Below are 21705 nucleotides of genomic sequence, written 5' to 3' on the forward strand. Positions count from 1 at the left end.
AGCTTATTAAAAAAAAAAGTCCAGGTGCTAAACTGGCCTGCCTGCAGTCACATTACGGAACATGAAACAAGCAGCAGAAACATAGACAAGAATCGGAAAACACTGCACTTTCTAAATTACAATAGGTGGTCTCCTCAGTCCCCAAAACGCATGTTAAAAGAAGCGAGGATGCTGCTGGCATCAAATCTGAAAACTAGCATGAATTTTATCCAACAACATTTTGGTCCAAGTAATTCTGATTCTGAATTGTGTTAAAAAACGGTATCAATCTGCTATGTAACTATATTTCCAGGATCAACTGTTGATTTGAAAATACTTTGTGCAAAAACCTTAAAAAGCTGCTAAACATAGATAAATAGATACTTGCATTACATGACATACACACACACGCTCCAAAAATGCAAAAAGACACCGCTAGAACACAATTGTGAGCTGCTTGGTATTACCAATTAAGATTTTGAGCATCAGGTTTTATCAGTAGACAAGTTTTACAGCACAACTGATCAAAATGTCTAACGCAACAATGATTTAATTTGACACGTCAGTTTGGAATCAATACTGCTGTACAAAGGTTATGAATGACTGCATGAAGGAGCATGGGCGGACAGGAGAGTAGGGAGGCCTTTTTGAGCATGTGTGTGTTTGTTTTTTGAGGGGTTATAGAGTGTAAGAGGCGGTACGCGGGTTTATCAGGACAAAAGCTGGATATATTAAGAGGTAAATGAAAGACAGACGCACTGGTTTTGGAGCTGTTCAAGATGAAGTCATTTGTGCTTCTCTTAGCTTTGCTGCTGGCTCTGGGATGCACAGGTGAGTGTGTTTCTGCATTAATCCCTTCTAAATGAGACACAATTGACTTTTTGCACTCCTTGCAGCTATCCCTCTGTACAGCCCTGAGCTGGAGTCGATGGCAGACAGAGGTCTTGGGGCTGCTTTGGCAGAGGTCAACTCCATCTTTGCTGTCAGACATCTTTTCAGAGTGACTCAAAGCTCCATCAGAAAGGTTTGTGTGCACACAATCTCTGAGCTGCAATAATTTATAGGTGCGTTGCAAGCTATTTTCACTGCTTTGCAGACACCAAATTGCTGTTCTGGATGCTTCCAACATTACAGCGGCACTTATATGTTGTGTGTCATTGGTGGCTTCATGATAAATACCACATGTACGCCAGGTTTTCCCCCTGGGCACGGACACCACTGACTTGTTGATGATGTTTGGGGTTAAAGAGACGGAGTGTGCAAAAAATTCCCCAAAAGACCCGCAGACGTGTGCCTTCAGGCCGGGCTTCTTTGTGGTGAGGCATTTAAAGCTAAACACTGATACAGTCCTGTAATCACACAGTGACATGTTGACTGACTTCAAGGTGAATGTTTACATTGGCACGACTTTACTGGGACAGAATGTGATGATCAAATCTATTCTGCTGCAATGCTTTCTGACGAAGAAACACTATTTTAAATAGCCTTTATCCACTTTCACCTCAGCCCTCGTTTCGCTGTTCTGCCCGGGTTCAAGTGTCTGCCGCCTCAACCAATGTAGTCTCCCTCAGATGTGGCCATGATAGCAGCTCCAGCTCAGAGTCAAGCGAGGAGGTGAGGACACAGTTTAAAGTGGGAGGAGATGACTGATTTTGACTTTTAAGTGGACATAGATAATGTGAAGGTATTACCTCCACAGGTGTTCTCAAGAAGAAGACCTGTGTTAAATGTCCCACTTGTAAACAGAGGTAAACCCATTTTAAGTAATCAAGTTTAATTCCTCAACGCTTTAATCGTGTTCATTTTTTTTGTCCTTTTTAGAAGAGAGCAGTTCTCAAAGAATTAAGTGCAAACTGGTGACTGAACATCCCCAAACTTTTCACAGTCCCAGCTCCCACAGCGCCTCCCGTCCAGTCGGGCCGCTCCTTCCAAAGTCAGACAGTGGAGGTCCGGCCCAGAGGAGACACTTTCAGCAACTACCTGGTGTAAACGCCACTCTGGTCACATTTGACAAGTTTAGATTAAAAGGTTTTACACATCATGTTTTATGTCTTTCTTTTGTGGGTCAACAAATATCTGTAATGTTCCTTAATGTCACACGGTAATGCTGTATTATTCTGCTCTAGTGCATTTATTTAAAGTAGGGGGCGGTACGACCACTAGAGGGAGTGTGAGTGACACAAATACAGCTCCTTATCTGTTTTAGTCTTTTGCATTTGGTTTTGTGATGGTCTTAGTGCTTGAATACATGTACAAAGAGCCTCAATTACACCTCATTCAAATCAGCCAAACAAATAAGGACTCTGAGACAGACTGAGGTTTGGTTTGAACATTTATATTGGTATTTTCAGTTTATATGCAAGAGGACACGTTATTCAATCTGCAACCTTTTTTTTCTTCACCTCATTTGGCCCCACATGTTCACATCAGCACATCAATAACTTACATACTGTACTGTAGCAAACGTCCTGTCCAGGTCGATGATATTCGGTTATAAGAAAAGATACATTATCCTCAAGTGGTAATCAAACCCGAAGTAGATGGATAGGACAAATTAATATTATGTTTAAAAAGCCCTGTGTGGAGTCGACCAGCACGTCTTCACAGGCTCAGAGGAACAGGAGAAATAATGGTCTCCTCTGAGCTGTTCCTGGACCAAGGCCCATTTAACACCAGTTTAAATTGTGAAATATTAATGATATGTCATTCTGGCACACAAGGACAAGTTGGTTACTTGAAGGACAGCACTAGCACCCTAAAAACAAAAGCATTGCTGCTACAAAAGATAACTCTTTGTGCTCCACTTTGTCGATACAAAATCAGCACTACGGTCTGAAGCAGCAATGGCAGCATAAAGAAACAAGACACAGAGTTGAAAGCACATTCAGTCTAATGCAAGTCAGAGGATGTGTGAGTAACTACACAATTTAATGCTCTGTACATTAACTGAACAAATGCATCTCTCCAACGGGGTCAGCGTGCGTAGGCAAGATTAGAATCCAGTCTGTATTTTCTACCTCCTGGATACTGATGCCATGTGATTTATGATGGCGACGGGGGGGACCAACAGTAACAGAGCAGCAGCTGCAATTGTACAAATACAAACTGAAGGACAAGGTCCAAAAATCAAGCCAACACACAGGGAACTTGCACAGTCCACGAAGATACACCACCATAGGCCGCCCTTCTATTAAAACAAGTCCATTACAAGAAAATAAAAAGCAAAAAGGTTTCTTTTTTTCCAGTTGCACAGTCCAGACTCTTTGGAAACCTTTGGAAGATATCTCCTTTCTGTTTTGACCTCTGTGCAAGACTTTGGGAATAAGGCTTCCTTCTTATTTGCATTTGCCAAGTGGTGCAACAGTCTACAGATTCACTAACTGACTTCAGAGTTTTTGCAGAAACTAAGTGGATCACTGCCTTTGCGTGTGTAATTTGTCACGTTTTCAAAAACTTCTCACATAATACATTCCATTGTGCCAAAACGTTTTTCTGATCCACTCAAGACTGCTGACCAGCTATTAAAAGACACTTATAAGAAAATCCTTCCATTTTATCAGTCTTTAAATAATTTCATAAAAAAAAGCAAACCAAACAATCCTCGTTCCACGAAGGCCTTCCCTAACGGTTAACTACTTCACCACCATATAATCATACATACATGAATGCATGCATGCGCACAATGCATGCATGCATATTCAGTCCATTTCTCTTCCTCTCACACACACACACACACACACACCGGAACAGCTTCATGATTTACAGCTTGTCCATGCAGTATCAAAGCAGGGAGATCCTGATGTGGTTCCGTTTCCTTTTTTTTTTTTTGTCTTCAGTACGTGGCACAAACGTGTGGCTAAGAAGCAAATGCATGACTTGGCTCAGACCTGGATCCCGGAATATTTGCAGGATTCTTAACAGTGTTGATTTGAATCTTCTTGGTGTACCAGATTGGTGGGGTTTACCATAAAGGGGAATACGATATGTTCCGGAGAGTTTAGAAAATCGCAGAAAATTAAAAGACCGTTTTAGTTTTCTGTGATTTCAAACTTACCTGCTCCAGTCTTGAACGTCCCAATATTGTAAACCTCACTGAGCTAGAATTCTTAATATGTTTAATAAAAAATGCACTATTTGACCTGGTCTGTTTGGCTTATTGTATATACACAGTCATCTATTTAGCATTGAGATCCCCAGAGAGTTTGAGAAGTTCAGCAATTCACTTCCATTCAGCCAAAGCATGTTAACTTCAGTATATTTGTTCAGTGTGTGTTCATCCATCTTCACTGTGTCCTGACCTAAAAGTTCAACACTATCCAGTAAGTTTGGTGGTATCACCCCTCTTGGGAGGTGCAGGTGGGGGTCCTCGTCGTAGTGTTGCATAGCCTGAGATGTTTCCGGACATGTAGCCACCATTTCCTCCATTGCTTTGCTTTCCCTGGTCCAGGAGCAGCTCTGGAGGCGGTGGAGGCAGTGCCATGTCGTCCATAGTCCCCGTGGGTTCCGACTTGCCAGGGAGGCCTGCAGAGCTGGCAGAACTCTGGCGACCCACTGACTTTCGCTTCAGTGTCCGGTTGAGATCCTCCAGGAAATTGGGCTGGCCTGAGCTACCCTTTGGAGAGGTGGGTGGAGGTGGGGAGACTGAAGGGGGCTCTGGGGTGGTGTTACTACGCCGCACCAGTGTGGGTGGAGGAGTCTTTTTCAATGAGCTCTTTCCCCATGTTGAGTTGCTGACGAGGGAAACAGGCGGTGGAGGAGGGGGAGCCTGTGGCTGGGGGTTCACCACGGCTACCTTAGGGGGTCCTCCACTATGGGTGTCATTACTTGGAGGTGGTGGAGGGGGGAAGAGCTCAGAGGCTGGGGGAGGAGGTGGAAAGTAGGCGCACTCAGGTGGAGGGGAAGGGAAGTCACCACTGGACTGCTTTACTTGGCTCACTTTGGCCTGTAGTGCCAAGGGAAGGTTAGCCAGGTTGAGTTTTCCTGGTTTGGGGGGAGCAGGTGGTCCATTTGAGGGGTCCTTTGAATGGGACCCATTGGAATAGGGGGCGGGACATGTGGAGGAAGGGGGTGCATTGCTTTGAGGGGCAAACTTGCTGAGCAGGTTTCTCCTGGATTCCTCATAGGAGTCAGAGCCATTGGACTTGATGCTGGAGTTCCTCTGAGGGGTTGGAGGAGGTTTCTTGCTGCCCAAATTGGAGGAGCCAGTGGGTGATCTCTTCAAGGGGGAACCTAGATTTCCTGGGGGAAGTGGTGGAGGAGGAGGTGTTGGGCCTGTGACAAGTCCTGGAGGAGGTGGTGGAGGAGGAGGAGGAGGAGGAGGGGGCGGAGGAGGGGCAGCCGGGAAGCTATTGTTGCCGTCTGGAGGAGGAGGAGGAGGAAATTCTGCAGACTGTATCTGTTGACTACCACCAGGTTGCCATTTTGGTTTGGTCTTTACTGCAGGTGGTGAGATGGGGGCTTTGGGGTATTCTGTCTGATTTGCTACTTGGGGTGAAGCTCCTGGAAAGTTACTTGCTAGTTGCTTCACCAAAGACATAGTAGGATGAGCTCCTGTAGAAACGGTTGCTGGTTTAGACAAGCTATGTTGTTTGGGCAGTGTTGGTGGAGGGTGGCTAGAGGCATGTCCTGCCTGGAGGCTGAACTGCTTCTTTAGGGGGGCTGGGGCTGGGGCTGGGGGAGGAGGTGGTGGTGGTGGTGGTGGGGGAGGAGGTGCAGTTGGGCCACCCATGGCAGCAGGAGGTGGAGCAGGGGGGAATGGAGAGACCGGGGACACAGGCTTGGGAGCAGTGTGAGGGGCAAAGCCAGGGGTGAAGGTTTTTGGTGGTGCTGGAGGGGGTCCAGGAGGAGGTGGAAACTGTTCTGGTACTAGGAATTGCTGGGAAGGAGGAGGTGGTGGGGGAGGAGGTGGAGGAGGAGGCGGAGGTGGAGCTGGAGCAGGTGGTGGGGAATCTTCAAGGGCTCCATTTGGAGACCAGAGGTCTCGTGGTGGGCTAGGAAAGCGCTCCTTCAGTGCATGCTTGAGACCATTGGCGGAAATGGGCTGACTCATGGGAGCTGGTGCAGAAGGTGGTGGAGGGGGAGGAGGAGGGGGAGGAAATGCTACACCATTGGTGTTTGGAGCAAGTAGAGGAGCAGGAGGTGGAGGGATGAATGCAGGTGGGGTAACTGGGCTGGGAAGGCCCAACCTTAACAAAGCCATAGCCGACCCTGGATTTGGCATAGATGATGGAGGGGGCGGAGGAGGTGGAGGGGGGACATTAGTCCTTGCAGCGATGTGATTCACGTTCGGTTTGATGGCCTGCACAGCGGGCAGTGTAGAACCTGTGGGTAGAACTTGCTGAGCTGTTGCATGAAGCCGACTGGGTAACTTGTGGTGATTGGCACCCGGGAAAGCCTTGTGGTTCTGCAGCCTGGTGATGGTGCTGTACTTGTACATGGTGGGAGCAGGTGAGTGGTGTGACACCATTTGAACTGGTGGAAGAGGAGGAGGAGGAGGAGGAGGAGGTGGAGGCGGCGGCGGCTGTGTTGGGGGAGGGGGAGGAGGAGGGGCAGGAGCTGGTTGCTCTTGCTGTGGGGGCATGTGGTTGTAGCTGCTGATGGTCTGTGACTGCTGCGGAGAATGGGGTGGCTGCTGAGGCACCTGGGGTAGCTGCTGAGGCTCCTGGGGTGGCTGCTGAGGCTCCTGGGGTGGCTGTGGGGGTGGTGGCAGCTGTGGTGTCTGTTGAGGAGATGGAGGCTGGGGAGGCTGGTACTGATATTGTGGCAGGGGTTGCACTGGTGGGTGCTGAGACTGTGGTGGATGTTGTTGCTGTTGAGGCTGCACCTGAGGCTGAGGAGGGGGCGTGAGGGCTGTGTGGTCGACTGAATGCTGGCTGTGATGCCGGTGGCTGTGGGAGGAATGTGGCAGTGTGCCCCCGCGGGATGCTTCCATTCTCATCTGATGAGAAAAGACTTTATTAACTCAGTGAAATGAACCACACACTCTGTGACTATTCTTTTGTCATTGGCCGAAAGCCATACCTTTGAGTTTTCTTCAATCTGGGTACCCCTCTTCCAAGCCTCAGAAAAAATGGAGCTCACCACACTTTGGGACCGGCCATGAGAAGAGCCTGTGTCCACACCGCTGTCTGAATGGCCTGAATGATTTGACTGGGACTCTGAAATAACACACACATAACAGTATGCCAGCTCTTAGCAAAAAAACAGTAACAACCTGTAACAACATATGTATAGAGGACATCCAAACAGGTTAGACAGACCATACGAACAGTCAACACAATGATAAATGTCTGGTGGTAAGTAGAGGTCTCTGCAGAGCAGATGTGGGTGCTTCCCTATGTGAGGGGACATTATTCAATCACAATACATGAGTGGCTAATCAGACATTAACTTACATGTACTACGGATGTCTCGTTGAAAATCACCGTGATCTTGTGATATTCAATACCAACCTTAGCTACATCATAAAGAGCAGAGCCACCAATATGTCCCCACAAGGGCAGGATCTTGATGTCTGCATGTGCGCGCCTTGCAGCCAAGTGAGTAAGAAGTAGTAGGCTGGCTCGCTTGTGCAGCCGCAGTGTCACTGGCATGACCAAGAGGAGCGAAAGTGGAGCAGCAGAGATATTCTGCCAATTTAACTTTCTCTCAGAGTGATCAACCTACATGTAAATATAGCCAAAAGCCACAGCAGAAGCCTTGCGATGGATTTAAAGGGACCACAATTGAACATGTAGTCCTAATAGGCCCCTTTCTAATCTCAGTTTGACTGTTTTCACTGCCTGACATAAAAAATTATTAAGCCCAACCTCTATGCTAACAGATAGCGGGACTTGCACTAGCAGAATGCAAAAGTGAAGTGATGTCATGATATGTTAATGAGTGGACTAAAGTTAGTCCTCAAACTTTTCATTTATTTGCAGACTTTAGCAATATTCCTTTAGAAATAGTAGGGAAATCTGTGGTGCTGCCATGTTATGCTAAAGATAGCAGACTTAAGATGCCAGCAGACTCTGTCCCTCTCCAACAAAATGGGTTTGCAGCAGAAATCTGCATTACAGTTAACTATTGTATACAGTTAACTATTGTATACAAATGTGTGAAAATGCAATCTATTGTTATTTGTAGAAGTTTGCAATAACTGAAAATAAACTTAGAGCGACTTTATTTTCTGTACAGGTTTGAAAATACCCTATAACTATAAAGAAGAAAAGCTTCTTCTTCACAGTCTTTTCTTCCTGTAAGAACCAGTTCCCGCACAGTGAAGTGATCACTCACAAAGAGTGATTCTAGCCAATCATTTATTTCACCTGGAGAACGCCCAAGAACTGAATAACAGCCAGTGTCCATTCTGCACAGACTCCTCGGTGAGGCGTCTCATTAGAAGATGAACTAACCAGGTATGCTGGCAGAGCTGGAGCCTGATCGAATGCTGGCGGTAGAGAGAGAGGACCAGTCGTAGGCTGCCTCTGTTCTTTTCATGGCTTCCTGGTAGTTCAAATATAACTGCTTCCCATACTGGACAAAAACACAAAGACAAAATTATTGAAAAATAAATAAACATTTCTAAATTATTTGTACTATTCTTTGTCTCAAGAAGAACTTTGGTTTAGACCCACTTTGGCGATGCGAATTCCATTCACCCACTGGTGGAGGGTCCTAACATCATCGCAGCAAAGATACTTGATGTACTGCGACTTCTTCTGGATTTGTGGATGCTGCAAATAACATTAAATACAATCATTACCATCTATCAATCCCTTGTCAAATGATTGAGGCTGCTATACTCTTTGGAAATTTATATCCTGCGGATGTTTTCTTGCATACTCCCCCAGAATGTGCCTTAAGAGAATCCCGTTCACTGAAAATTGTCTGGACAAAAAGTTTGAATGCAAATGGATTCTCCCGGTCTATTACTTTCAGTTAGAAATAATACTAATAGTAATAATACAAAAACTTCAAAAGCTTGTTTCTATTTAATCATTGTGAAAAACTGTGTATAGACTAATGAGACTGAATCTGCCATAAGATGAAATGTGCCAAACTACAAAGGGTCTAAACATAGTTGTCCCTGCATACATACTCAGATTTTAAAGCACCCTCTGAGCTTTTATTAAATAATTTCTTATTTTCATATACAAAAAACTTATTAAATGTCAATAAAACTAAATAAAACTAATCTAGTTGACTGTTATGAATGCTGGTGCTTTCTATTGAAGGGTTAGTGGCAGTATGGGGGGGGTTACTTGTCAGGGTAAGAGATGAGCAATACTTTGTCGTCATGGTCTCACCTCTTCTTCAATTTAGCCTCATGACCTGATGCAACATATTGCACATATTCCAGAAAACCCTTAGGTTTTGGATCTTATTTTTATTTTTTTAAAGTTAAGCCTAAAGTAATCATGGGTTATATTCATGTAAAGGACAAAATAGCAGACTCAGTCTATTTTAAATTGCCAACTTTTTCTTGCTATGCATAGTTTTTCATGACATTATTTTCCTGGTTTACTTAGGATATTCCCTGTCTTTACTTGCATAGAACACAGCATAACTGAGTCTCCCTCCTGAGATCATTTGACTCTTTGTCTTTGTCATCACAACAGAATAATATTTAAACCATTCTCAGCGAGATGGGAGACAGAGCTTCACCTTCAGCGCCAGGCAGTAGTCAGTAGGGGCCTTGTACTTGCTGCGGTAGTCCTGGCCGTAATACACGTTCACATGGTCCAGCTGCAGGAAGCACACAAGATCTCTGGACGCCTGCAGAGTAGAAGACACAGGACATCATGCACTGATGCATGACTGACTTACAAACAAACCAATGTTGACAGCTGCTTCTGTTCTATATAGAAGCAAGTTCATTTCTGATTTTGTGCATGAGTGATGTTGCTCAAGATTGGCTCCAAAAAATTATGCAAAAAAGGGTCCAAGTCCTCAAGAAGTTGAAGTTTTATGTATGCATGCTTCTGAGAATGATTGTGCAAATCTAAATTAAATGTACAGTGCTTTCTTCAGTGCCTAAGCAGTGAAGTGATGCATGATAGGAGTTTTTTAAAGCTCAGATAAGACTGCAGGATTAAACAAGGCAACAAAAAATAATTACTCTTTGTCTCCAGTGGTGCATCTACCAAATGCTGGAGGGGCATCGCTGAAAACTGTGCAGAAATACTTGATAATGCTAAAAAAGAAGCACATGTGCATGCATTGTTTGCTGTGTCTGTTCTCCAAAGTGATTGAGTCCAAAACAGGAAATACCACAGAGCAGATTGTGTGGATCTGGTTCTCATAACCCCAACTCGCATTTCTGTTCTCTTTCCTCATTTTGTCTGAGAAGCATGACGGTGTGCCTACAGTAAACAATCTTAAGTCTGAACTGACCTTAGCTTTGCCTTTCGGGACATAATAGATCCCTGAAGCCCTGAGGAGGAAGTATCTCTTCTTCCATGACTTCTTTCCATCCTCTTTGAGCCACAGGACACCCTCGATCTCTGGCACAGACACCGAGCCACCACAGAAACACTCCTGAAGGATATGCACAGATAAAACAAGTCTGTGTGACGCACCTCATAAACTAAAATGACAGGGAAGCTTGTGGTTTTGTACAAACTTACCTCCAACAAAGCTTCTTTATTCCTGTCAGCCATCTCTGATGCCTCCTTCCGCCCCAACAAATAGTTCTGGAAGTGAATGAAGGGAACAGGAAAGTGAATAAGGAACAAGGAGAGGGGAGGGGTGAAGCTTGTAGCGTACCTCATCTTATGTTAAATAAATTATTCACCTTTACTCGCTTTTTAGCTTTGACCTACTTCCAGCTGTGCAACACAAACACATTGCCTGTACAGTCTTTGGCTCTGCAGGCTGTGCTGGCACTCAGCATGCATAAACTATGTATTTGTGTGCGTTTACACACTGAAGGCAAACTGAAACTGATAACCTTACCCTCGCTTTGGTGAATATGCCAGCGAATGTGTGCCAGAGTTTTAAGGACACCCACCTGAGGGTTCTTGAAAAGAGCGTATTTCTCGATGCGCTCGATGAACATGAGCTTGTTGTGGCTGTCCCGGGTCCAGTTTAATAGGTTCTCCACCAAGTTCTCATGATCCTCGAAAATGCGCTCTGAGAAAGAGAAAGAGGAATTTAGAGAAGGGGCATGATGTGCAGCTACAGTGCACTTAATTTCCTCCCCCCAGGGATGTCCAGAGCAGAGCAGTTTGAGCAGAATCTTGAACAATTAAACTTAGAATTAACCTAAAGTCACAAACAGCAACTATAGAGTTTCGTAACCCACATTTTGTTTACTCTGCTGTGTGCAAAAATAAATAAAAACATCCAACCAGGCGGATTAAACCAAACCACAAACAGTTTATTTGACTCAGGTGGGGGGGCGCTGTTCGGGGGTCCTCCCTTACCCATTTGTAGTTCGCTGATGGTTTCCACAAGAGACCAGTCAGGGCTGTAGCCACAGTGCGACTTATCCAACAGGCTGTCCAGCACCTGCCTGACTGTCTGCCGCTCATCCACCATCATGGTCTTGGAACTCTCATCCGACATGTGGACCCTGATCACCAGCTGAGAAATAGCAAGAAGGGTGGAGTGGATTGATTCCTTCACATATTGATAAAGTGCTTCACAACCACAGAGAAAGGAGAGGAGACATCGGTACTTAATCATCCACGTGACAGGCTAGCTCTTTCACATTCCTACACTTTCACTGACATGTGCAAAGTGGCTTTTTCGGGCCAATAGCAATATAAACTGGATGATTTTAAATCATCTCCTTAAGGCCGTCATTATGACAGCTGGAAGGAGAAAATACTTCATTTCTGAGTAAATATGAGCTTTTTAGTCATACTCCATAATCATACTTCCATTTAGCACGTCTTACTGAGGACGTGCAATAGCAACTGTTCAATAAAGGCTATAAAAAATAATATCAGGATATTGCTTACAGTATAAATTCAAGTATCCCCAATTAGTAGTTTGCATAGTCATAGTTAATATGGAAGGTTTTAGTTTATCAGTGAATCATCACCATAAAAAAGCGTGACTACAGATAGATATAGATGTGATGCTCGTTACAGTTAGATTGCTAAAACTATGAGAGTTTATCAGCATCAGCCAAAATGAGTGGAAAAATGTCACCTTACTGAATACTGAAAATGATCTCATATGCTGTATCCCTATTGTTTAGCATTTAGCATTAAAGCTCCAACCGATATTCAGTTTAGACCTCAAAGAGGTGCTTCACAACATACTGCCAGAAAAAAAGATCTCTAAGGACAAATGGCTTATTGTTTCTCAAGAGAGAAAATAATAAGTTCACATCAAATCTGAAGCCTGATGTTGTGTGGAAGCATTAAATGTACTGTGGTTGTGAAGCCTGTTTAGAATACTTCAAACTAATAATGGGGTCACCGTAATCTTTGTGATAATAAGCAACTAAAATGTCCTCTATAACAAATGACCTTAAACTAATCTGAACGTGACGAATGCTGAAGCCAAATCCAGCATCACTCAACTGCAGTCCACTTAAGATCCATCCTGGTGTGAAATCTAATGAAACCTTCAAATCCTGGACCTGCCTTTTGTCCCCTCCCACTGCGACCTTCACTACCATTCAGTGTGCAAGTACAGATGACTGAAATTAAACTAAAACCTAAGAGAATCCTAGGTGAGAGTCTCAGATGTGGGGAGTCTGACCTACATTTCCCTGAGAAGAAAAAATAAACCGTACAACAAAAAGTTCAATCTAACCAACAATGAGACATTTCTGACTGAAATGTAATGAAGCTACAGCAATGTCAGGAATCAAAGATAATATAAGCCAAGTCATTGCTGGTCTTGCCGTGCCAGCACCCTTTATCTTGCCTTGTTGTATTGTATCTATTTAGCAGAATGACGTTTAGCCCTGTTTGCTGAAACACTGTTGGGCTTCAGCTATTCATTGCATATGAAAAGGAAACCATTCTGCTAAATGGCGTCGCTCTCATTCATGAAGACATTTCATTCACTAGCAGAAACACTGGCAAAAATGGCCCGCCTGTAGAGTCCAATGGAAAATGCAAACACCACAGCATTCATAGGATCCCCAGTTTGTCCAACAAAAATCAATACCCATTTGGTCCGATTGGAGTAATTAACTTGTACAACGTGTCTGCATTGTCTCTCAATGCACAGCCCATCTTTTTCAGAAGCCCGTCTCCTCGCTCCCTCCTTGGCATGCACACAAAATCAAACACTGCAATGACCTATTTTCTCTGCGCTTCACTGCCTCTCCGTGAATGAAGTTCACAAAGAAACGCAACGTGCAGCGAATATGACGAGTGTTATATAAGTCAGAGGAGCCTTATGAGGGGGAAACTTGAGCCTGGAAGTTAGGAGTGTGACCCTACCTTTTTGACCTGTGCCTCCTTGATTTTTTCCAGGGCAACTCGGATCTTCTCTGCCTTCAGCTTGGCAGCTTGCTCCTCCTAGATGGACACACGGGAGGGCGATTAATGCAGCTGCCACTCAAAGAAAAAAGCTTTTAAATTTCAAAGTCTTGCCCATTATTCCTCAGTCATGCCTTTCATTACTCCTCAGGCAGGAATAAGACATGATGCACCCACATTTTATTAAAAAGTTAGCACCCCTCTTAACCGTTTAAATCCACAAGCTTCGTGCATGACGTTGTCCTTTGCTAATATAACTTTCCTATCCTTTTTGTCACTTACCTGCCCCCTCCAACAAGATGCCATCATCTCCATTCTACAGGTTGTGTGTGTTTTTTTGTGTGTGTCTTATAACTTGTGTAAATATTCAAGTCAAACGCGAATAAAAGCTGTGATGCAGCTAAATGGCTGCGGTTGTGACATTGGTCCCGGGTTCCCTCAAATATGGCGCTCCATTTGTAGAGTATGGTTTTATACTGGATTCATATGAAGCGGCAGCGGTTTCCTTTGATCCTGCTATCCAGCAGAAGGGAAACAATGGCAGAAGATCCCCAAAGGGCGAGAGGCTGCAGATTAATGCAGGATCAGTTCAAAGAGCATCTACGCTTTCCACTTAAAGACACAAAAATCCTATAAAAAAAGATGGGATACATCCAGATGCCTTCAGAATTGTATGAAAAATGGACGTAAGATTGAGAAGAGAACAGAAAATCTGTTTGCCACCTTTTGCAATTAAAAGTTATTCCATCACGATCCACAGTATATGATACTTCCAACACTCGGAGACGACACCGGTCAAACCAGACTTAGTGACGGTGCGGGTTCACTGACATGCACACATGTGCGCCCGATATGAGCACAATTTGACAAAACCCCAAGTGAGACACTAAGAAGGACGACGCCCCTCCCCCTTCCATCCTCCCACCCTCTCTGCCTGCTTCCTCCCCTCTCCCTCCCTCTATCATTCGCTTCCTCTCTGTATAACAGAAGCAGGGCTCTGGGAGCGTGCCCAATCGATGGAGCATAATCCCCATAAAACTAGTGGAGTCGAGGGGTCAGCCAACCAGCGAACAACTTGCACAAGACGCTTCAACCAATCAGCATTGGGGTTGGGGGTAACCGTGGCATACTCTGGCCCTGAAGCTAAACTACACTGGCAGGGATGGAGAGAATTTGGGGGAAAGAGGTGCTGAGGTGCTGAATATTTGAAGTCATGTGTGTATACAGGTTTGTCTGTTCAGACAGAGGGGTGAGGGGGTATTTACAACAGCTCTCCAAGCCTCTTATCTCAAGAACCCCCCCCTCTCTACCCCTTTTGACCCAGACTACTTTTTCCACATGACCAACTTCAAGGCACATACACATTAATGCAATAAAAGCCGAGACTCAGTTTGGCCAACACACAGTGGCGGGCGTTTAGTCACTCAAGTGTGAGCGTGTGCGAGAAATTGAGCGAGGAGGTCAGAGCAGATTACAGTCCAGAGTCTGAGTCACACTGTAGTTTTAACGGCAGAAATGCCTTTATGACCCCTCCACAGCTCATTATCCTCTCTCCACATGACACCTACACCTTGCTTTTTTTCGTAGACATCAGTCTGAATCCTGTTCTGCAGGCGTTTTCCCTTCTACTTTCACACCACAGCCAATTTGAAAAAAGCTCCTCTGCCTGATGGAGGAAAAAAAATATCGGCACGCTCATCCTTTGATGTCTTTCCACTCTCTCCCAGTCTCGCTCGTTCCCAGACATCCCGCGCACATTCAGTATACTGATTCGCAAATCCAGGCAACTGCAGCTCGCTCGCTTATATTCTATTGTGGAAGTGTAACACTGACATCCCTCACAGCCTGCATGCTGCTCTACTCTTCTCTCTTTTCATACTATTCAAATGCTTTCTGCATCCACATGATCGAGAGCCTAGAAGCCAGAAACAAACAGCTGTAAAACAATCAATTAATTCCATTGTTTGGTGAAACAAAGAGGGAAAAAAAGTGACTGCTCCTCAAAAATTCTGGTTGTAAAACTTGAAGGCAGATTAATTACTTTTTACTTTGTGAGTAAGGCTGCTTCGCAGTTGGTGCCATTATAGAGACAATAAAACAAAGTGTTATGGGTTTAAAAAAAAAAAGACTTTCACAAGAAAATACAGCCCCAAATCAGAAACAGTTGAATCAGTAAGGGAAAAAAATTGACTTTGACTTTTATTTTTCAGTTTTGACAGCGTGACCACGAGATATTTATTGTTTCTTCATCAACTTGATTCAATTTTGCTTGAAAACATTTCATTACTGCATTTCAGGCCTGCAACACATCCCCAAAACAGTTTTCACCGCTTCGTAATGGGGCCATTTCTTCTCACAACACGTGCAGACGCGTCTTCAGGTGTGCAACAGTGTGGTTTGATTTCAAAGTTCTCCACCCACGACTGGGGACATGTTAGGACTGCGGACAGGTCTGTCCAGCGCCTGTGTTCTTCTGCCTCAGACTGCCTCTAATGTGCGCAGAAGGTGCTCCTGCATCATCTTTTTGAAAATATGCACAGATGTCTCTGGAAGACATGTTTCTCCCTATAAACTTGTCTGCATAAAGACTTCCTATACAGAAGTGCAAATGATCTTTGCTATTAGTACACAGCATTAATTTCTTTCACAAAAAGATCTGGAATTCTGCTTCATCTGATTCACCGATCCATCCCAGATGCCTCTGAGCCCAGAGAAGTCACTGCCACCTCTAGAGAAAGTTAACACAAGGCTTCTTTTTCATACAGTAAAGTTTTAAAGTGGCACATGTAACTCTGTAATGAAGTGTTTGGCAAAGGTCTCTCACAGTAATCTTTTGTTCAGAAATGCTTAAGTTGGACACAGGTGTCCTTTTGCTCTTTATGCATTAAAATTGCTCCAAATTGATCGAGTGATTTAATGATATTCTGCACTCTAGTGGGAGAATAGGCAAATCCTTTCCAGTCTTTATTTGAGGAGCGTTGTTTTCAATGATTTTCTCAGATTTGTTGACAGACTGGAGATCGACTGCCACCTTTGCTCCTCAAAGACTCAGAAGTTTATGGATGCTTTCAGTAAAAGCAGCTACCAACATCCTCTTTATAACCTCACTACAAGGCCTAAATAGCCCCATTCCCACTTTTCTTTGATATGTGTTGCAAGTTTAAAAAGCTAAATCTAATGAATTCTAATCAATCAAATTCCGTTAATGAGACTAAACATGAAGTACACACAGTCAGCTATTAAATAAAAGTCAAAGTGAATGAAGGAATTGCTGCTTTTCCCCCCATATCATCCCTATTTTCTCTGATTTGAGTTTGACTGACTGACAGAGTCAGCAAAATTTTCCAAAAGCGTAATGTAACTTTTAGACAATCTCAGTACAGCAAATATGATATAAACCTTGCTTACAGAGAAGTAGCAACTTTAATACTGGAGGAGCATAACCATGGAGATGTTTTGTGTTTTAGTTCTAGATGTGTAAAATGACTTCATAAACACCAATTTTTTACTGACTAATGAATACGGCACATTAACTGCAAATAGTTAAAGCTCGACCACATTTTCATTTCTTACTGAAGACAGGGTGCAAATCAAAAGCCAGCAACATGCAGAAGCAAGAGAACAGAATGAAACTAGACCCATAGACAAAACGACCACATGCAACTGAGAGATTCATGTGAATGCTTGAAGTAATCAAGACTTCTTCATTTATGTGGAACATGAAGGACGAGGAGGAAAAATCCACTCTGATGCACTTACAGCATTAAAGACAGAAAAAAATAAAGAAAAAAGTTATCACGACATGTGAAATTCAATCAGGAATGCAATGATGTGCAAATCCTTCTAAGCCTGTTTAACAAATCAAAAAAAATAGTACAAAATGAGCACAAAGACAATGACTCGGCATGCCCATATCCCAATGCTTATTTAAAAAAAATAAATAAATAAATGGACTTAAATGGGACAGATTGACTTTGTACTGATTTCAATCTGAAAAATGCTTTAAATGGCTCATTTTAACTCGTCATCGTATTTCTCCTCATTTCTGGATATCAAACAGCAGATCTGATCCTCATCAGATGTAAAAGGAGACAAAAAATAAATCATCAGTCGAACTGCAGGCAACAATTTTCCAAAAAAAATGGATTTTTCCAGCAAAAGACAAGAGCAGAGCAGAGCAGAAAAGAAGTGCAGCACACACACACACACACACACACACACACACACAAAGATCAGCGAGTGTTTGAGGAAGTCACCTTGGTCAGGAGGTGAGAAGGCTTTCCAGCTATGCTTTTCAGAATGAGCGAGGTTTCTCGGTCCAGATAAGAATGCTTGGGTGAAGACATGAGAGGGGATAAAAAGAAGAGCAGAGGAAGAGACAACATGTAGAGAAGTCAGTGCCAGATGATTCTCTTAGGCTTATTAATCGCAGGTGATCTTTCTTTTTCTTTCTTTAAACAAAGAAGCGTGTAAGCGAGAAAAGGCTCCATAAATGAAGCGCTCAGCAGTTGTGCTTGTCATTAGCTGCAGCTGTGGGTAAAGAAGCAATGATTTTGAGAAGTATCGAAAATATGCAGAGACTGCAACAGATTCCAGTGTGTGAATACAATAAACACTCTTTTCACTTTCACAGACCCCTTTTTTACACCTCACACACTTCAACAGTCAGCGCTGCATGCTTACTAAACAAAAGGCTGCACACTGCCGTTAAAACGGAAATCTGACAGTCACTGTGCTGCGAAAATTCTGTTGCAAGTGAGGAGACAGTTGTTAAAAAACGGACAAAAATCATACAGACACTATCATTTGAAAGTAGTTGTTACACTTTAAATGATTAAAAGTGCAGCCTCACATGCACACACGCACTTACAGTGGCCCGGTCCACTTCACCCTCCCGTGAGGTGAAGTCAAGCTGACGTCTGGCTGGCTTACCATTGGCCCGTCGCAGTGTGACATGCTGGGAAAGTCAGGATGTGTGTGGAAAGAGGCCAATGATATAGAAAAGGATGCAAACACAGACAAAATAAACACATGCAGGGGTGCAGGGGACATGCAAGACACTGTGTCTGAACTTTTTACGAGTTTCGGGCAAAGCATTAGCTGAGATTTGCTGCGTCAACAGCAGGTTAAACATGTCTCAAATAGTAGAGGATATTTCGCCTTTGTTAGAGAGCCAGTATGCTTTGTGAGTGCACAAAGGAGTTAGAAAAGGTAGGTGTCAACATTGTAATCAAAGACATTTGAGATTACAATGTATTCCATGACAACATCCAAAGCATAAGACGCAGGCTGTGCTGTTTAGCCATGCAAGTGTTGGGTCAATTTTGGGTCTGAATTTTTCTGATTCAGAAACTGAATTGACCCCAGCACATATTCACACATTTTACTTACCACCACCTCTGGAAATGTAAAGACTCCTTCACACTCACGCACACTTTATCACAAACTGATAAAACTACTGTATGTCTCCCGCTTTGTGTGTGCTTTTTGGGTTTTCTGTGCATTTCAGTGTCAGTCATACCTCTGTGCTGGTCTGGTTCTGCCCTTGTGTGCTTGGGCTGCTCTGGCCCTCCACCTCTCCTCCCATCGTCACTTTATCAGTGTCCAGGGAGTCCATGCTGGAAGCTGAGGCACATGCTGAATTTACACTGGACCGCTGGGATTGAGCTTCCTGCTCGCTGACTGCACCCACAGAGCCCGTCCTCCGGTGCTGCACGCCGCCGGATGATCCAGACGAGGGACGCCGGAGGATGGTGGAGGAGACTGAAGATGAGGAGGAGGAAGAAGAGGACGTCTGACGTGCTGCTTCGTCCATGCTGAGAGAGGCTTTCTCCAGCTGAGAGGTAATGTCATCCAGGGAGATATTAGAGGCCACAGGGCGGGAGTTGACGCTGCCGCCTCGTACCGTGTTGGCTGGCGATGCTCTGGTACTGCTACTAGTACTTCCTGTTGGGGAAGTTTTACACCGCTCAGATGAAGGAAGACATCAATTCAAGCTGCACTGAAAACTCTGTTCATGGATATTACAGCATTCGTGGCACTTCATGTTGGATTCGTGTTGGATTTTAGATGCTATGACAGCACATGAGACATTTGGGTGCATCTATTACAAAAATATCAACTTTTCTAGTTACCATGAGCACCGAAGATTGTAACGTAACTGACATGCAGTCATATTCAAATGGTAATGTGAAGCAATTGCTCTATAACACATCCAAAAAAAAAACCAAAATAAATAAAATAAAAGAAGAAAAGACCTTTGATATGCACATAAAGCTATCAACATGAAACACTATTCTAAATGATCTACGATGAGAACAGCAGGACTACCTCCGCTGCTTCCACCTCCACTGGTGCCTGTGTGCTTGGTGCTGGCACTTCGCCCCCCTGGGGTCCTCTGCTGGCTTTTTCCCTGGCTGCGAGAACACGAGTTTGGTTTGGAAATGGTACTGAGCTCCTGCTCGATGGAGCACAGGTCAGCCATCAGAGCATCCAAGTCCACTGTGTCTCCCTGGTTCAAAGCCTCTGCAGAGAGCAAAGATAAAGGATGTGGGAAAACCAGAGGAGGGCAGGGTGGAGAGGGGGTTAAAGAATATAAATTATTTGGCCTTTTTGGAGAGTAACTGCTCTGCTTCTAGACTGATTCGGATGCTGAATGTGAAGTCTCACCGTTTATGTTATACATTGAGAAGCGGTATGAGAAGTTGGCCATATTCGTCTCTTGCCTGAGAGGCGGCTTCTGCAGTGCTTTCTGCGGCTTGCCATCATCCAGACTCTACAGTGCACACACAAGGAGAACATGTGGTGCACATTTGCAAAAAACACACAGATCCTGACATTACAGTCAAATCAGAAGAACTCAACAAGCATGTCTGTATGCTAGACTCCTTAGTCACACACGGACTTGCAGATATACACAATATGAAGTGAAGGGTGGGAGGGGAGTTGCTAGGATACAGGCTAAGAGACAGGATTAGCACTGTTAAGGTTGCTATGGATACAGCCCCTTCCTTCTGTCTCTCTGCTCCTCTACCTGCGTGAGCCTGTGTGTGTAACCCCACCACCTTCTTTGTGCGTGTGTGTATCAACCTGTGTGAGCTTGTCCAGCTCGCCCAGCCAGGCTCCAAACATCTTGTCCAGGTCCTGGTCCTCCTTGTCGCTGTCCTCCTCTGCTCCATGGTCCAACTCATCATCTGATACCTGGTCCATCTATACACACACAAGCAAAAACATGGTCACAAAATTACACAAGTACACATGTCACAGCTACAAAACGGGGGTGAAAAAAACAAAAAAAACAACTTCAGCTCAGCTCATGCCAACCTCACTGCCTGTTGCCATGACAACCACTTGCGGACCCCTGGTGGGCAACCCCGTTCAGTGTGATCAACGAAATGCCCTGTAATGTCTCATGTGCCGTTCATCACTGACACACCCAATACCCAGGAAGGAGGAGGAAGAGGAGCATGGCATCTTTCTCGGGGATGCAGAAACACCACCAAACCCTAACGGGAATCACTGAGTCAGCGCCAAATCATGCACAAGATATTAATCAGACCACACAGAACAGTAGCATTTGGTATTATGATACTATATTACATATTGTGGACCGTACAGCATGACGATTGCGAGACCGCATCGGATTTTGGTCAAAGGTGATGGCAGAGCTCCCTCTAGTGGACAGAAAGAAAAACGATACAACTCCAAGCTCATAACAGAGTCTAAGAAATGAATCTTAAAAGAGCTGGAAAAATCTGAGAATCTACCAGCAACCCCTAAACTCTGAAATATTGTCAATTTATATATTTGTCATCCAGCTATGGTAAATCAAAGCAGCCTGAATACAACAGAAAAACAGACTCAAGGACACTAAACTGTAGGCAAAACATGAATGAAAATGTGAAATCAAGGACCCTGCCAGACATAACAAATTAGACTTTACAAACAGAGATAAAGCGGCTCCATGCCGCAATACTACGTCACAGTGTGTAGCCTTGACATGTGCTCTCCTTGTTCAATCGTGATATCTGTGAAAGCTGGAGGAGTCATACAGTTTTTGTACAAGCTGCTGTGGACAAACCTGAAAGAATTAATCATTTCACAAGAATACCAGCATGTACGTAAGTGTTTCACCAGATTAGATAACATTCTTGTCAAGTGGAAGGAAAGCATGATCCAGCACAGCCAGAGCTGCGCCTGTGAAGTTTGGTCAGATGCCAGAGGAAGTGACGAGCACACAGACACACAAACTTGCTTGCTGCACACTTTCAGATTTACAAATAGAAAGAAATATATT

At 44.1% G+C, this 21705-nt stretch overlaps 2 protein-coding genes across 5 annotated transcripts in view; one reads left to right on the plus strand and one right to left on the minus strand.

The window, feature by feature from the left end:
- The first annotated feature begins 640 nt into the window (after positions 1–640).
- spp2 (secreted phosphoprotein 2) lies at positions 641–2018 on the plus strand. The gene is made up of 6 exons (XM_072362952.1): positions 641–810; positions 876–1003; positions 1173–1295; positions 1486–1593; positions 1679–1727; positions 1865–2018. The coding sequence occupies exons 1-6, from the start codon at positions 759–761 to the stop codon at positions 1966–1968; spliced, it is 564 nt and encodes a 187-aa protein (XP_072219053.1). The 5' UTR covers positions 641–758; the 3' UTR covers positions 1969–2018.
- A 275-nt stretch (positions 2019–2293) lies between these two features.
- Positions 2294–21705, minus strand: part of raph1b (Ras association (RalGDS/AF-6) and pleckstrin homology domains 1b) — a 42356-nt gene continuing 22944 nt past the window's right edge. For 2 of the 4 annotated variants that reach the window (XM_072362760.1, XM_072362688.1), the window contains 16 exons: positions 20499–20618; positions 20079–20184; positions 19740–19934; positions 18931–19355; positions 18280–18366; positions 17666–17740; positions 13371–13448; positions 11388–11547; positions 10973–11094; positions 10590–10655; positions 10357–10500; positions 9628–9738; positions 8598–8696; positions 8376–8496; positions 7000–7136; positions 2294–6916 (listed from right to left, as the gene is read on the minus strand). In XM_072362760.1, coding sequence (XP_072218861.1) covers positions 4292–6916; positions 7000–7136; positions 8376–8496; positions 8598–8696; positions 9628–9738; positions 10357–10500; positions 10590–10655; positions 10973–11094; positions 11388–11547; positions 13371–13448; positions 17666–17740; positions 18280–18366; positions 18931–19355; positions 19740–19934; positions 20079–20184; positions 20499–20618 — 4671 coding nt within the window. In that variant the 3' untranslated portion in view covers positions 2294–4291. The remainder of the gene's footprint in view (positions 6917–6999; positions 7137–8375; positions 8497–8597; positions 8697–9627; positions 9739–10356; positions 10501–10589; positions 10656–10972; positions 11095–11387; positions 11548–13370; positions 13449–17665; positions 17741–18279; positions 18367–18930; positions 19356–19739; positions 19935–20078; positions 20185–20498; positions 20619–21705) is intronic. The other 2 variants (XM_072362841.1, XM_072362907.1) reach the window with 2 other exon arrangements.

This window comes from Leuresthes tenuis, unplaced genomic scaffold (genome assembly GCF_036924035.1).
Source record: "Leuresthes tenuis unplaced genomic scaffold, fLeuTen1.0.hap1 SCAF_1, whole genome shotgun sequence".
Taxonomy (NCBI): Eukaryota; Metazoa; Chordata; class Actinopteri; order Atheriniformes; family Atherinopsidae; genus Leuresthes; species Leuresthes tenuis.

Excerpts from the sequence above, each read along its gene's own strand:
- spp2 (XM_072362952.1), top strand. The coding sequence starts at position 759 with ATGAAGTCATTTGTGCTTCTCTTAGCTTTGCTGCTGGCTCTGGGATGC. Across the intron at positions 811-875 it reads GCTGGCTCTGGGATGCACAG|CTATCCCTCTGTACAGCCCT; the intron begins GTGAGTGTGTTT and ends CACTCCTTGCAG. Across the intron at positions 1,594-1,678 it reads GCTCAGAGTCAAGCGAGGAG|GTGTTCTCAAGAAGAAGACC; the intron begins GTGAGGACACAG and ends TTACCTCCACAG.